We start from the raw sequence: 16813 nt of genomic DNA on the forward strand, positions 1-16813 counted from the left end.
ATGTACATTAAACAGTTTTCACAAGATACTTAAACTGTAATAGAATTCTTTGATTGCATATTTTAGTGTCTAACATAGTTTAAAAATTTAAATGTTCAAGCTTTCCTCATGTTACAGTGGCAGATTGTTCTTGGGTTACCTGTTGTAATTGATTTTAAGTCCAAATGCATGTAATTTGTATGGTTTATTGCGACATAACAAAATTGCACCGTAATACTTTTTTTTTTTTTTTTGGTGAAGTGTACATTAAGTCGCTTGAGAAGGGAATTTTCATAATTTAAGATACTAGGGCTGTAATACAATATTTACAATATGAACCTGTGTTATAGTATCTTATGTTACATCTTATCCATACTTGTTTTGAAATAAAAGCAGTAATGGTCAACTTGTTTACTTGTACTCTTCAAAAATGCCTTTACTTGAATTCTTTTTAAATTAATTCAACTTCTGTTGTGTTTAACTGCACTGTTTGAACACTACACTGAGCTATTCTACTCACCTCTAATCCCAAAATAATTTGTTTATGTATGTCATATGATATAGTTTCTTTGACACATATATCACTCAGGTGAGCAATATAGGGCCATCTTGGCCTTCTTGTTTAATAATTTGAACAATCTTGTTAGAGGGTCATCCAAGGAACATTTATGTGAAATTATCTGAAAACTGAACCTGCTGTTTCTGAGAAGAAATGTTTTAAAGCTTTGACTACATACATAAAGGGAAAAGTGACCATGGCCTCTGGTGGCCATGTTTTTTCATGAATATGAATAATTCAAACAATTTTTGTAGAGGGTTACATAAGGACCATTTGACAATGTATGAAACTATTACAGTCATACTTGTTGTTTAGGTGTTGTTTGAAGATTTTTCTATTGTTAGCTCTGGCCCCTATGTGCAACTAAGCGGAACAGTTTGAGTAACTTGGAAGGAAACCACTCAAAGAACATTGAGACCAAGTTTCATCATACGGTTTCAGAGGAGATGTTATTTCTAGAAAAGTATGGATGGACGGACACAAAGTAATCACAATAGCTCACCAGAGCACTTTGTGATCTGGTGAGCTTAAGATGTTGACAAAGTACAATGGACACACGATAATGGACAGCATACCATACACCTTTAAAAGTTCAGTTGGGTGAAAAACAAAAGAAGAGCTGTCGGAGGACAGCAACGCTTGACTATTCAACAGCCTTGTCAATTGAATTAATAAAGAAGTCGAAAAAGGGGCATAATTTTATAACAAGAGCTGTCCATAAGACAGCCAAGCTCGACTATTCGAAATATTGTCCGAGAAGCAGGAAAATTTTACCCAAAAAGGTTCAATATCAAAAGAGTTTTAAGTTCAAAAGGGGACATAATCTGACTAAAATGCATATCAGAGTTATGGGACTTGCTGCTATCAACTAGTTTTATAACCCCGAAGGCACATGTGAAGTTTCAATTCAATATATCTGCATTAGTTATGGAGACAGTAACTTGCATGTAAAACTTTAACTAGAATTTTCTAAGTCCAAAAGGGGGCATAATTTGCTCAAAATACATGTCAGAGTTATGGGACTTGACCCAGTGAGGTTGGTAATTGATCTAGAAAAAGAAAAAATAAGTTTCAAATCTATATGCCTTTTAGTTATAGCTGTATGTACTTGCATGCAAAACTTTAACCAGGATTTTCTAAGTCCAAAAGGGGGCATAATTTGGCAAAAATGAAGGTCAGAGTTATGGGACTTGGTGCTATCAACTAGTTTTATAACCCCGAAGGCACATGTGAAGTTTCAATTCAATTTCTGCATTAGTTTTGGAGATAGTAACTTGCATGTAAAACTTTAACCAGAATTTTCTAAGTCCAAAAGGGGGCATAATTTGCTCAAAATACAATGTCAGAGTTATGAAACTTGACCCAGTGAGGTTGGTAATTGACCTAGAACAAGAGCTGTCTCCATAGGATGACACATGCCCCAGATGGCACTTTGAATGAATAGTTATGGCCGATGTTAGAGTTTAGGACCTTTGACCTACGGACCTGGGACTTGCGCTTGACACGTCGTCTTACTGTGGTACACATTCATGCCCAATAATTTTAAAATCCATGCATGAATGACAAAGATATTGACCAGACACGCCCATCAATGCACTATCATGAAATATGACCTTTAACGTCTAAGTGTGACCTTGACCTTTGAGCTACGGACCTGGGTCTTGCGCGTGACACGTCGTCTTACTGTGGTACACATTCATGCCAAGTTATTTGAAAATCCATCCATGGATGACAAAGATATGGACCGGACACGAATGCACTATCATGAAAAATGACCTTTAACGTATAAGTGTGACCTTGACCTTTGAGCTACGGAGGTGGGTCTTGTGCGCGACATGTCGTCTTACTGTGGTACACATTTATGCCAAGTTATTTGAAAATCCATCCATGGATGACAAAGATATGGACCGGACACTAATGCACTATCATGAAAAATGACTTTTAACGTCTAAGTGTGACCTTGACCTTTGAGCTACGGACCTGGGTCTTGCGCGCAACACGTCGTCTTACTGTGCTACACATTCATGCCAAGTTATTTGAAAATCCATCCATCGATGACAGAGATATGGACCGGACACGAAAAATTGCGGACAGACTGACAGACGGTTCAAAAACTATATGCCTCCCTAAAAAGAAAAAATAAGTTTCAAAGCTATATGCCTTTAAATGATAGCTGTATGTACTTGCATGCAAGAACTTAACCAAGGTGTGACGCCGATGCCGACGCCAGGGTGAGTAGAATAGCTGACTATTCTTTGAATAGTCGAGCTAAAAATGCAAAACAGTGTTATGGAACCTGAAAAAGCTCATTAGCTCATGACAGTGCACAAATGTGTGAAGTTTCAATCCATTCCCATTAGTGGATACTGAGATACCAGCTTACATACAAAAACTTAACCAAAAACTGCTAAGTTGAAAAAGGGGCATAATTTTGTAAAACTGCAAGGTAGAGCTATGGAACCTGCGCATTGCATGTCATATAGTGTGTGAAGTTTCAATCCATTCCCATTAGTGGGTACTGAGATACCAGCTTACAAACAAAACCTTAACCCAAAATTTCAAAGTTGAAAAAGAGGCATAATTTTGTAAAACAGCAAAATAGAGTTATGGAACCTGTGCATTGTAAGTCAGTTTATCACAGTAAATAAGTGTGTGGAGTTTCAATCCATTCCCACAAGAGATTACCGAGATACCAGCTTACATACAACAAGAGCTGTCACAGGAGACAGCACGCTCGACTATTTCGATGCTGGATAGTGAAACTGGGCACATCTGAGGAAACTAGAGCTGTCACTGGAGTGTTTAATGACTCCAATTGTGGATGAAGATATTGCACTATAGCCTGAGTCTATGTCAAAAATATCAACTTAAAGTAATAAGAGAGGTAAAGATAAAATGTATCAAAACACTATATAAGTATATCCTAAGCAAAAAGGGGCATAATTCATTAAATATTGGTGCCAGAGTTATGCATCTTGTGTCGTATCGTGTGGGTGATGATGTTGAACAACTATTTTAAGTTTGAATCAAATCCATTCAGTAATAACAGAGACAGAGTGAAAGTGCATCAAAACTTTAACCTAAAATTCTAAGTAAAAAGGGGGAATAGTTAATGAAAAATTGGTGCCAGAGTTATGCACCTTGCGTCATATGGTGTGGGTGATGATGTTGAACAACTATTTTAAGTTTGAATCAAATCCATTCAGTAACAACAGAGACAGAGTGAAAGTGCATCAAAACTTTAACCTAAAATTCTAAGTAAAAAGGGGAAATAATTCATGAAAAATTGGTCCCAGAGTTATTCACCTTGTGTCATATGATAAGGGTAATGATGTTGAACAATTGTTTAAGTTTGAATCAGATCCATTCAGTAATAACAGAGATAGAGTGAAAGTGCATTAAACTTTAACCTGAAATTATAAGTAAAAAGGGGAATAATTCATGAAAAATTGTACCAGAGTTATGCATCTTGTGTCATATGATGTGGGTGATGATGCTGAACAACTATTTTAAGTTTGAATCAAATCCATTCAGTAATAACAGAGGTAGAGTGAAAGTGCACCAAAACTTTAACCTGAAATTCTAAGTAAAAAGGGGGAATAATTCGTGAAAAAATGGTGCCAGAGTTATGCACCTTGTGTCATATGATGTGGGTGATGATGTTGAACAACTATTTTAAGTTTGAATCAAATCCATTCAGTAATAACAGAGATAGAGTGCAAGTGCATCAAAACTTTAACCTGAAAATCTAAGTGTAAAGGGGGTATAATTCATGAAATATTGGTGCTAGAGTTATGGCCCTTATGTCAGATGATGTGGATGATGATGAGGAATAAGTATGTCAAGTTTGAATCAAATCCATCAAGTAATTACAGAGATAAGTTGAAAAAAGAGAAAGTGCACCAAAACTTTAACCAAGGTGGGGACGCAGAAAGACGCCGACACGAGTAGGATAGCTCTCCTTATACTTCGTATAGTCGAGCTAAAAACTTAACCAAATCGGGACGTGGACACCGACGCATGGGTGAGTCCAACAGCTCTACCTATTCTTTGAATAGTCGAGCTAAAAATGAAGAAAATACCAATGTAGCAACTATACTCCAATCATTAGAAAAACAAGATTCTAGAAGTACAAATGCATTTAATGTTGCATGTTTGTCAAATGTTGACTGCAAGTTCAGACTCACTATTGCTAAAATGACCAAATCCTTCACAACAATGGAGACTAAAACAAGCGGTCATGCAGACTTGACAGTAACATTTTGGCATCTCTAAATTAAAAACTAGCATTTTTATAATGGTCTGAAGTATAAAGTATGTTTCCCTAAAGCTTTTCAAAGAACAAAAAAATGTGCATTTCCTTTCATCTTTATTTTCTACATCAATGTTTACATTTCAATACATAATTAATATTTTTCTAGAAACGCACCCTAAATTCAGATCTTGCATCATCTGTCAAGCTGAAGCTTTAAGGCATTTCTAACTATTCATGTCATTATGTAAACACCTACATTTATCTACAGTGAGTAATGTCATTTCATTGAAAGATTTCGAACTATTCGCAGTCTGAATAGTAGACAAATGACAGCGAAACTCTGTCAATTCTTCCATAATTTCTATTATGTAATTTTGAAAGCTGAAATTAATTAAGCAGTCAGTATGTCCAATATGTAACCATAAAAAATATATATTTAACCAGGGTGACTGAGCTGACCAGTCTTTTACCTTGACAATGGTCAATTTCAAGACTGAGAACTGAACTGACCAATCAGATTTTTTTATTTTAATACTGTTTTTCAAACTTTATTTTATAACCTAGGATCAAAGTTTTATGGGGACTCTGAGGAAGGAGATACTGAAATATTCAGTATGTTTCTAGATAAAAAGATCATATTACATAAACTAATCCTAAATAAAACACTATCACAGTTGACAGGTAAAGTTGTGTAAAATTGTATAAATAAATAAATATTCATTAAATGTACATGTACAGTAAAACCGTAATAGGACGGACATTTTAGATACAAAGTATTCAGAGAGTTCTTCAAAATGTTCACTAAAGGCATGTAAAGGCACAATTAATCCACTACATAGTCATGGCAACCTTTGAACTGATTTAACCATCAGAACTGAACATACAACAGTCTAGTCAAAAATATTACACAAAGGTTGACAAGAAAAAGTCTATAACCCCTCTTTATAATTTTCTTGAAAAACTACTATACGTTTCAAGACATCCGCCTTCCAATTTTGGTACTTAACAACTTAAAATGTCTTAGTGGGAGACAGTATAATCTGTTACATGCAGTCAGTTTTCGAAATACAGTCATCAATATGTGCCTTCAACTTTCATTTCTTTCTCCACAGAATCTAATGCAGCGAGACATTGTACTGTGAGGTTCATACTACCAATCACAGTCTCCTCGTCACCAACGTCCAAAACTGAAATTGTAAAATATTAAACTTTGTATGTATTCGAGTGCAAATATTCCTTGACTGTACATGTATTATGGAAAACAAATCTTTCAAACAAATTAATATAATTCTGTGCAAGTTCGAACGTAACTTTAAATAGAACTAGGTGAATTGGTGAAAAAAAAATCTTAGAGTTCTCACATGTATGGGAAACATCTGGGATATCATTTTTTATTAAAGTCAAAGAAATTTAAATCAGTCGGGGAAATTTTGAAAATTGGTGTAGGGGTGTGGTATTCCTTCTGGCCATCAATGGTTAGGTTTCTATAATGATTAGGATTAATTTTTTTATTTTATTTTTAGTAAAGGTATTAATGACAGAATTAATAACATCAAAATGCATTAATTTTCATTTCATAAAATGTCCAACAGTCATTATGTCTTTGCTTTAAATTCAAGCATAACTAGAAATGTGTCCATGGGACACAGATGCCCCCACTACATGACACTAAAATGACAATTTTTTCCCAGGTCAGGGGCCAGAACTCCTACAATACTGAATGAATCTGGATGCGAAACCCCAGGTGCACAACTGCACATGCTGACCAACATTCCTGTAAACTTTGGTGACTCTAGGTCAAATACTTTTGGAGCTACGCACGACACAACATTAAAATGACCAATTTTTTGCTAAGTCAGGGGCCATAACTCCTACATGACTGGATGAATCCGGACGCGAAACCCCAGGTGCACAACTACACATGCTGACCAACATGCCTGTAAAGTTTTGTGACTCTCGGTCATATACTTTTGGAGCTAGGCGCGACACAACATTAAAATGACCAATTTTTATAAAGTCAGGGGCCATAACTTCTACATGACTGAATGAATCCGGACGCAAAACCCCAGGTGCACAACTACACATGCTGACCAACATTCCTGTAAAGTTTTGTGACTCTACGTCATATACTTTCAGAGCTACGCGCGACACAACATTTAAATGACCAATTTTTACAAAGTCAGGGGCCATAACTTCTACATGACTGAATGAATCCGGATGCGAAACCCCAGGTGCACAACTACACATGCTGACCAACATTCCTGTACAGTTTTGTGACTCTATGTCAAATACTTTCAGAGCTACGCGCGACACAACATTTTCGGAAGGACGGACGGACGGACAGAAGGACGGAAGGACAAGAGCAAATCTATATGCCCCCCCCCCCAAAGTGGTGGGGGCATAAAAAAAGCATTTATTTGTGAACAATCTGAATTGTCAAGGAACACTGCCCTGGGAAATTTGTGTCTGGTATTTTGTGGTAACACTACAAAAATGAAATAGAAGGGGAAAAGGAGTAATGTCAACAATGTATGACACATGTCCTCTGAAAATGCTTCATATTCATCAAGTCAAAAACGGTATATAACTTAAGTACAAATAAAATGAAACATGAAAATCAAAGCAATATGTGCATGTGTACTTAATGTTGATGCTGTACACCAAGTTTCATTTGAATTGGATAGAAACTGCAGATGTTAAGTACACAAGAAAGACTGACATACTGACAGAGAGTTCAAACACTGTATGACTCCTGGGTCTTCAACACAAGGGGACATAAACAATTTTGTCCTATCTGATTTAAATATGTTTTGTAGTAACAGGGTATGAACATTTTGCAGGTTTGTGTTTAAAATCAGTAGTGACTAGTATATGTATACTACATGTGATCAAATTCTATGACCTAATTTAAAAAGAAATTAAAAAGGAACATACTATCAATATCTTCCTCAACAACATCTTTTCTGTTAACAAGAATGTCTCGTACATTAACGAGAGCAACACCAACGTCCTCGCAGTCACCTTCTTGATCATCCTCTGGTGGCTCACTAACCAATGTAAATCTGATCCTGTAAAATATATAACATCATTTTAAGGTAGTTGTATACCAGTATCTGACAATCAAATATTTTCCAATCACACAGAATTTAAGGTTGTTGTACTCCATCATATCAAAACCAAATATTGTCATAGAAATTTTACTTTAAACAAAAAGGTTATACTGAGAAATTCAGTAAATATAAACAAGAGCTGTCACTAATGGTGACAAATGCCCCCGCAGCGCCTTGACCTTTGACCTGGTGACCCCAAAGTCAGTAGAGGTCGTGTACTCAATAAGTACTATCAGCATGTGAAGTTTGAAGGTCCTGGGTGCAGCGGTTCGCGAGTAAAGTGCCTTCATGCAAAAAGTTAACGCTGGCCCCTGTGACCTTGACCTTTGACCTGGTGACCCCAAAGTCAGTAGGGGTCGTGTACTCAATAAGTACTATCAGCATGTGAAGTTTGAAGGTCCTAGGTGCAGTGGTGCGCGAGTAAAGTGCCTTCATGCAAAAAGTTAACATTGTGACTAACGAACGGACTGACAGTTGAAACTAATATGCCTCCCTTCGGGGGCATAAAAAGACAACAAAACGTATTTGATCTTTAACTGATTTGAAGAAGTCAGACCTTCAACATTTTTCAATATTGGCAACCTCTGGGAAAGTCTCAATTTGAAAGACAATTTCAAATGTAGAAAAGATTTGGATTAAGATAATAACTAGAATATCATTTTTTCATCATCTTGTTTTGTTTATTTGTAAAGACAAACCGAGATGGAAAATAGTTTAAGCATTTAATATAATGTTAATTTGTTTATAAAAAGTGGTTTGGAAATTCATTATAATTACCCTATCAATTAAACCTGATCATTGGTAAAGCATGAAAAAAATAAGATAAGTCAATTATGGCCAAATTAAGAATAAAATACATTTTTTCTATACAATAACACTATGTCTTTCCTGTAATTTTGAACACAAAGCCAGGATCTTGCCAACTGTCATAATTTTATCTATTAGTTATCAGAAATTTTGCATGCCAGTTTTCAAGAACACTGATTTTGCTAGATTTAGCGCATTTTGTGGTCTTGTTAGGATTAAAAAATTCATAATCCATGATGAAGTTTTGTCATTGATTATATCATTGACCTTTTACTCATGATTGGTTGATGCAATTAGAAATTAGGATGTAGAAGTTGACTGACAGCCAGATTAACTGGATGATGCATTTTTCAATTTTTTTATCAATAGTCTGTAAAGATGAAGACTTTCAAGTTGTAGGTAATATTTCAATGGCCCAAGTCACAAAAATGCAACTAATAAAATCTTCAAACAACTGAAAAGAGGCAAAGTCATTCTATTTTACAATTAACAAATTTTACACAGAAATCCATTTATTTGAACTAGCTTGTACCTTTTATATCTATTCACTAAATACCTTGGGGGAAATTGAAAAATGCATCTCCAATAAACCATCAGTGTAAGTGAAAAAAGTCAGTAATAGCATATTAAAATGTATTAACTGTATTTAGTAGACACACTTACAGATTGTGGTCACCATAACTGAAAATATGTGAATATAATCAAACTTACACTAAAATTGGTCAAAATCTGTCTGGGAGAAGATAGAACAAACTTTCCTACTCTAATTGTATGTATTTAGGTATTTCAATATTAAGTCTAAAATTTACAATGCTGCAGCAATTATGTTATATGGGCTGGTATATTCCTGTGTAAGAATAAAGGCCTCAGTCCCGAGGATATTCTAAGGTAGTGGACCCGTAATGATGCTCAGCAATTTTTGTGTAATTACTTAATATCCGAATTCTACTTTGGTTTTCTGTAGGCCGTTATTGCAGCTCAAACACACACTGGCTTTCTGTATCTGACAGAAAATCCAATATAGAGAATATGGAAACTGTTGATTATGGGTATACTACATTAATTCATGAAAATTCAGTCAAACTGGTGACATCAGTGCTATATAGAGAGATTGACAATCACTGGAAAGTGAAGTTCAATAAACACTGATCCCTCAAAGTTCCAAGGAAATGAACAAAATACTCAAGTTATCCAGTGTTTCTAGCATCCGAAACATAGAAATTATAAACAGAATGGCTGGTGACTGCATGAACTGCTTGAGTCATACTTGATGCTCAGGATTTTTGTGTTTCACTGTATTCTCACTATTTCATGGAAGTATAAAAATATTTAATATAACACTATATATCTGAAAATGAAGTCTTATCTCAAGAAAGTGAATTACACTTTCAGCAAAGTGAGGTACTATTTATGGAGATGAAGTACTATTTTATGCAAGTGAAGTACTGTTTTACAAAACTGAGTTATTGCTTTACCTTCCATCATCCGGATCAGACGGCAACAACATGCTGGCTAGATACTGCCTTCTCTGATAGTTGTTCTCAAAATCTACATGGAATGCTGAAACATACACATTTAAACATCATTACTGTTCTCCTGTAATTTCAATTTAATCAGGACATATGAAATAGTAAGGACACAAACTGGCATTGACTGCAGCGTAATGTTCCTTTCTGTAGCTGAAATCAGAAAGTTTGTCCTTGAATGACATCACGGTGTATAAGAGGCATTTTCAGGTACAGGATAATGGGTAGAACCATGATCATTCACAAGCCAGTTTTGTCACATCCCCACAAGAAATCAATCAATCAATCCCAGATGGCAAAAAAGCCTTAATTTGCTTTGTGCACTCTTCTTCAGTGGGTTACAACTATAGCTGATTTACTGTAAATCTACCACAGACAAACCTGTCATAAACCAGTGAAAAACATGACATGCTTGATAATCATATTATTTCAAATTTAAACTGGTAAAATAATCACATGAAAGAGTCCAAAGCTTCTATACAGTAAATGATTCTGAGAAGGGTCTATGCTGTGAAAAACTCCTGAACATTAAATAAATTACTCTCGGGTCCACTGCCTGGATTACCAAAGTACTGTGACCTTATTTGTAGGCTGTGATTCCAGTAGGGATTCAAACCTAAAACATACGGGTCAACTGGCTAAACACACTGCACCAGATTGCATGACCTTATATACAATCAAACCTGTATTATGCAGCCAGCCAAGGGAGTGGTACAATCTGGCTGTTTCAGGCAGGAGGCTGCTTAAGACATCTTGAAATTAGTGTGTGTGTGTTCGGGTTTAACGTCTTTTTCAACAATTTTTCAGTCATATAAACGACGGTGTCTACTTGTAGCAGTGAGCACAATGCCCATCTTTATAGTGCTGCCTCACTAGAATATCACGCCGTAAACACGTGGCATGATACCCCACCCAGTCACATTATACTGACACCGGGCTGACCAGTCCTAGCACTATCCCCTTAATGCTGAGCGCCAAGCGAGGAAGCTGCTAGTACCATTTTTTACGTCTTTGGTATGACGCGGCCAGGGATCGAACCCACGACCTCCCGCACTCCCAGCGGACGCTCTACCACTAGGCTACCAAGGCGGTGTTTCTTGAAATTAGAACACAATGTTAGTTTGGGAAGTAATCTTACTCGCTGCTTAATACAGGTGATTGTATAAGCTAGGTGACTGTTAAAGACAGGTTCAGCTATATTACAAAAACAATGTACCTTCAACAAAACCCTAGAACTTGTACATAATTTCTAGACTTACTTTTAATGAACTGTATATTATGGTAGGGTATAGACTTACTTTTACTGAAGCTGAACTGTATTATTATGGTAGGGTATACTTACTTTTACTGAAGCTGAACAGTATAATTTGGATCAAAGAGTCCATTCAACATATGTGTAAAAGAGTTCCGCTTATAGAGTTCCACTTAAGCCAGTGCTAGGGGGCATGAAAGTTGTTGCACATTTCATTACCTCTCATGAACAGACTCAATCAAACCGAGTCTGCTATTATTCTTCTTGGTTGCATTCTTTGCTTCCAAAGGGCTTTTTACAGATTTAATTATTTTTACTGAAGCTGAACTGTTTATTTTGGTAGGGTATAGACTTACTTTTACTGAAGTTGAACTATGTATTATGGTAGGGTATAGACTTACTTTTACAGAAGTTGAACTGTATACTATGGTAGGGTATAGACTTACTTTTACTGAAGTTGAACTGTATACTATGGTAGGGTATAGACTTACTCTTACTGAAGTTGAACTGTATACTATGGTAGGGTATAGACTTACTTTTACAGAAGTTGAACTGTGTATTATGGTAGGGTATAGACTTACTTTTACTGAAGTTGAACTGTATACTTTGGTATGGTATAGACTTACTTTTACAGAAGTTGAACTGTATACTATGGTAGGGTATAGACTTACTTTTACAGAAGTTGAACTGTATACTATGGTATGGTATAGACTTACTTTTACAGAAGTTGAACTGTATACTACGGTAGGGTATAGACTTACTTTTACAGAAGTTGAACTGTATACTAGGTAGGGTATAGACTTACTTTTACTGAAGTTGAACTGTTATTATGGTAGGGTATAGACTTACTCTTTAAATGAAATTAAACTGTGTATTATGGAGGGTATAGACTTACTTTTACTGAAATGAACTGTATTATGGTAGGGTATAGACTTACTTTTACTGAAGTTGAACTGTATACTATGGTAGGGTATAGACTTACTTTTACTGAAGTTAACTGTATATATGGTAGGTTTAGGATTTGCATATGAGTGAACTGTATACTATGGTAGGGTATAGACTTACTTTTACAGAAGTTGAACTGTGTATTATGGTAGGGTATAGACTTACTTTTACTGAAGTTGAACTGTATACTTTGGTATGGTATAGACTTACTTTTACAGAAGTTGAACTGTATACTTTGGTATGGTATAGACTTACTTTTACAGAAGTTGAACTGTATACTATGGTATGGTATAGACTTACTTTTACAGAAGTTGAACTGTATACTATGGTAGGGTATAGACTTACTTTTACTGAAGTTGAACTGTGTATTATGGTAGGGTATAGACTTACTCTTACTGAAGTTAAACTGTATATTATGGAAGGGTATAGACTTACTTTTAATGAAATTGAACTGTGTATTATGGTAGGGTATAGACTTACTTTTACTGAAGCTGAACTGTATATTATGGTAGGGTATAGACTTACTTTTACTGAAGTTGAACTGTATATTATGGTAGGGTAGAGACTTACTTTTACTGAAGTTAAACTGTATATTATGGTATGGTTTAGGTTTTGGCAATGAGAATGGTGTCTCAGTCTCCTGAGGGTCGATACCGAGGAACTTGTACTCGACAAACAACTGTCGTATATCCTGGTTGTTCATTACATCGGCACTTTCTTCTAGAGACACATGATTAATAGCTACTGTCACAGAGTTACCCTGTAAATACAAAATACTGTTTTTACTTTTCAGTATATTATCTAAATGTTGTAATATTTCATACTAATTTATTTTTAATACTAAAACTGTGAATAAAGTTTTAAACTTATTTGAATCATTCTTGCATACACTTCTAGTAAAAACAGTTCTAGTATTATGAGGCAGTAAACTAGTCAAGTAGGGTTCAACCTCACGAGCTCCGTCTAAACTGTACTAAACTTTATGTTGTGTAAACTTAATACTTCGATAATAATTTAGATCCACTCAGATTTTGATTTTTTTTATATTGAAAAACAACAAATGGAGTACCTGCTAACATAGGTATAAATATTGCAATACTGTAACAATATTTTTGTAAACTCTTCTAAAAACAAAGCAATTGGATCTTATATAGATATTAACTTTTTTTTTATTTACATAAAATACTTCTGTCAGAGTTTTCAAACCTTTTTATCAACTCATACTCTGCACAATATTGGCAATAAGTCTGAAATTGCCACTTCTAGCTAGCAGCTTTCCTACAAAAAGTATAATTATAAATGCTTTAAATGTGATATACCGGTTTAGACTCTGGTTTCTGTTTCCGTTTTGAAGGTCTTGGAGCCATAACAAGTCCCTCACTGTCCGATTCTATGGGCGGAGTCTCAGACTCCTCCTCTTCTGTCTCTGGCCGCGCCTCCTCTTCCCGCCATGTGCTCCGCTGGCTTGGTTCAGGTGAGATATCCTCACTTATCTCCTCTGAAAACAAACACATATTTAACATTGTTCTCCACATTATCATAGTACACAATACATAAAGTTTTATGTCAATACACAAGTAGCAGAACATACACTTTAGTTACAGGAATGCTTAAATTTCATCACACCTGAGCCCATCAGGTTTGCTTATTTGGTAGAGCACAAGATTATTAATTGAGAGATCACAAGTTCAATTTGCAAGTCACGTATAAGTTCTTAGTGATAATCCGACAGAAGACAACACTGGGTCGGAAGTCATATGTTCTCCACCACTTATTCACATAAGGAAGTTGTCAGTTACTTATGCAGAGCGAGTTAGAACTGGTCCAGAATCCAGAAACTGAGTCCAACAGCATTTCTTTAAACATAACCCCAGGAATTACATCCCTTCAACATGGGGGCTATAGAAAAGTTCTGTGGGTAGTAAAATATGAGAAATTTTACCTGTAACAGATTCCCTAGAAGCCTCATCACCAAACATTGTATCTGACTTTAGAGTGGATTTCAATGTCTCGTCCTGTAATATATCATTGCCATAATATAACAACTTTATATCTGATGTTTCCAATAGCTGACTGTGTAATTATTTAATTTTCATGACATTTCGCGGTTTGGGTCAAAATGGCTACTTCATAGAGATATGTATGAATTCATGGATTTCAACTTCTGAAGACAAAATAAATTGGAATTTTACTTGTTCATTAAGATATCTCATGAAGAAAATTAATCATAAATTCCACCAAAATTAGTCCTCCACCAATATTAATGATTTCACTGTATCTGAATTGTTGTGTTTCACAAATTATATACCCACCAATTTGTTATTCAGAAACATAACTTACCAGTGGTCTCTTCTGGTCCCTAGAACCTGAAATATCAAACAAAAACTTGTTACATTATTGTATAACACTTTACATTGTACCACACTATAGTCACTGGGTTACAAAAATAGTGTTCTAGCAAGTCCACTAATTTCATCTATTGTATATTCACACTGAATTTCTATATATTCTATGTATTACCAAATTAAATTCAACTATGAAACTATAAGTAACTTTTCTAAACATTTATATTATATCAATGAAAAAAAAACATAATGGACTTGACAGTTAAAACTAAAGATAAACAGTTGTAATAAAGTGAATCCCCTAAAAGCTATTAACTGTTATTCTACTAGAGTAAAAATTAGAAAATCTGTTTTCTTTCAGATGAAAAAATAGAACACATACTAATATTACACCACCAGAAAGTATATATACTTGCAATACCCTCAATGGAAGTATAGCTAAATGCCACTTTAATGTAAATGCAATACCCTAATTGGAAATATACCTTTATATAAAATAATAAAGTACATACAATATCCTCACTCAGTGAAAATATAGCTGCATGCCCCTTTAACATAAATAATAATAAAGTACATACAATATTCTCAGACAGTAAAAATATAGCTACCGGTACATGCCCCTTTACCACAAATAATAATAAAGTACATACAATATCCCCAGACAGTGAAAATATAGCTACATTCCCCTTTAACACAAATAATAATAAAGTACATACAATATCCTCAACGGTAACATAGTACATGCCCCTTTAACGTAACCAATAAAAAAAGTACATGCAATCCTTAGTGGAACTATAGCAACAAACCCCTTCTTTAGAAAAATAATAATGTATATGCAATATCCTAAGAGAAAATATTGCTACATAATAAATCATAAAGTAAATGCAATATCCTCACTGGAAATATGGCTACATGCCCCTTTAATACAAACATTAGAAAATTAAATAGAATATTTTTAATCAACTGCACAAGGAGGTCAAAGCTGGAACAAAGGAACACATAAGTAAAGGTGCTTGGAATTAAAGGGTAGCTAGATATTAACACAGAATAATGTCAGATGACAGCTATCATGATGAAATACATTGTAATAGAAAATATGCAGACAAAAGAGAAAAGTTTTTAAATTTGGTTATGAGTACATGCAGCTCTCTTCTAAAACATATTTTTGGTGCGAAAGAACTGAAATGTATGTACATTTAATTTAATCAAAATTAGTACATCTCAAGTCAAATGCTTCTGTATCAATATTTTTATGAAATTGGCACTATATAACGGTTATAACCTACATAAAAATGTAAAAGTAAAAAGCTCTCCTTTATGACAGATACAAGATCTGACACAGGGTATTGGTACATTTGTAACAAATAAGGGACAATAATTCAAATATTTGCAGTCTTAAGGGGATATAGCCTAAACAAACATTTTATATAAAGGATTCATTATTCCAGGCCATATACTTTTTGAGCTATGAGCATCACAGCAAAAAATCCACTATTTTGGCAATTTCAAGGGCCGTAACTATGTAATAACCACTTAAATCTCAAGAAGAATGCCAAGTGTGCAAAGTCATATCATGATAAAGACTCATGCAAGGTTTCATGAATTAACATAAAATACTTTTTGAGACAGGCACGTCAATAGGTGAAAATGTACACTTTTTACTATTTCGGGGGCCATAACTTAAGAAATAGGGAGTGGAGCCAAGCGAAAAATAGGAGGTGCACAAGTTTATATCATGGTAAGACTCATGTGAGGTTTTATCAATTTATATGAAATATTTTTTTAGATAAGGCCGTCACAAGGTGAAAATGTGCATTTTTTACTATTTCAGGGGTCATTACTCTTGAAATAGTGGGCAGAGACAGATAAAAAATAAAAGGTACACAAGTTCATATCATGATTAAGACTCGTGCAAAGTTTCATCAATCTATATCAAATACTTTTTGAGCCAGGTGCGTCACAAACTTTGGTCGGGTGGATGCATGGACAAGACCAAATCTATATGCATGCCCCCACATTCCTGAGGTGGCACAAA

General features: G+C 35.0%; 1 protein-coding gene across 10 annotated transcripts in view; it reads right to left on the bottom strand.

Annotated features, from left to right (window-relative positions):
- Positions 1 to 4894: 4894 nt before the first annotated feature.
- The window catches only part of LOC123550373 (protein fantom-like), a 54118-nt gene continuing 42199 nt past the window's right edge, over positions 4895 to 16813 (bottom strand). For 9 of the 10 annotated variants that reach the window (XM_053546343.1, XM_053546352.1, XM_053546351.1 and 6 more), the window contains 8 exons: positions 14774 to 14799; positions 14376 to 14448; positions 13753 to 13931; positions 13004 to 13193; positions 10186 to 10270; positions 9374 to 9391; positions 7728 to 7861; positions 4895 to 5980 (listed from right to left, as the gene is read on the bottom strand). In XM_053546343.1, the coding sequence (XP_053402318.1) occupies positions 5868 to 5980; positions 7728 to 7861; positions 9374 to 9391; positions 10186 to 10270; positions 13004 to 13193; positions 13753 to 13931; positions 14376 to 14448; positions 14774 to 14799 (818 nt within the window). In that variant the 3' untranslated portion in view covers positions 4895 to 5867. The remainder of the gene's footprint in view (positions 5981 to 7727; positions 7862 to 9373; positions 9392 to 10185; positions 10271 to 13003; positions 13194 to 13752; positions 13932 to 14375; positions 14449 to 14773; positions 14800 to 16813) is intronic. The other variant, XM_053546345.1, reaches the window with a different exon arrangement.

Source organism: Mercenaria mercenaria, chromosome 6 (assembly GCF_021730395.1).
Source record: "Mercenaria mercenaria strain notata chromosome 6, MADL_Memer_1, whole genome shotgun sequence".
NCBI classification, from domain to species: Eukaryota; Metazoa; Mollusca; class Bivalvia; order Venerida; family Veneridae; genus Mercenaria; species Mercenaria mercenaria.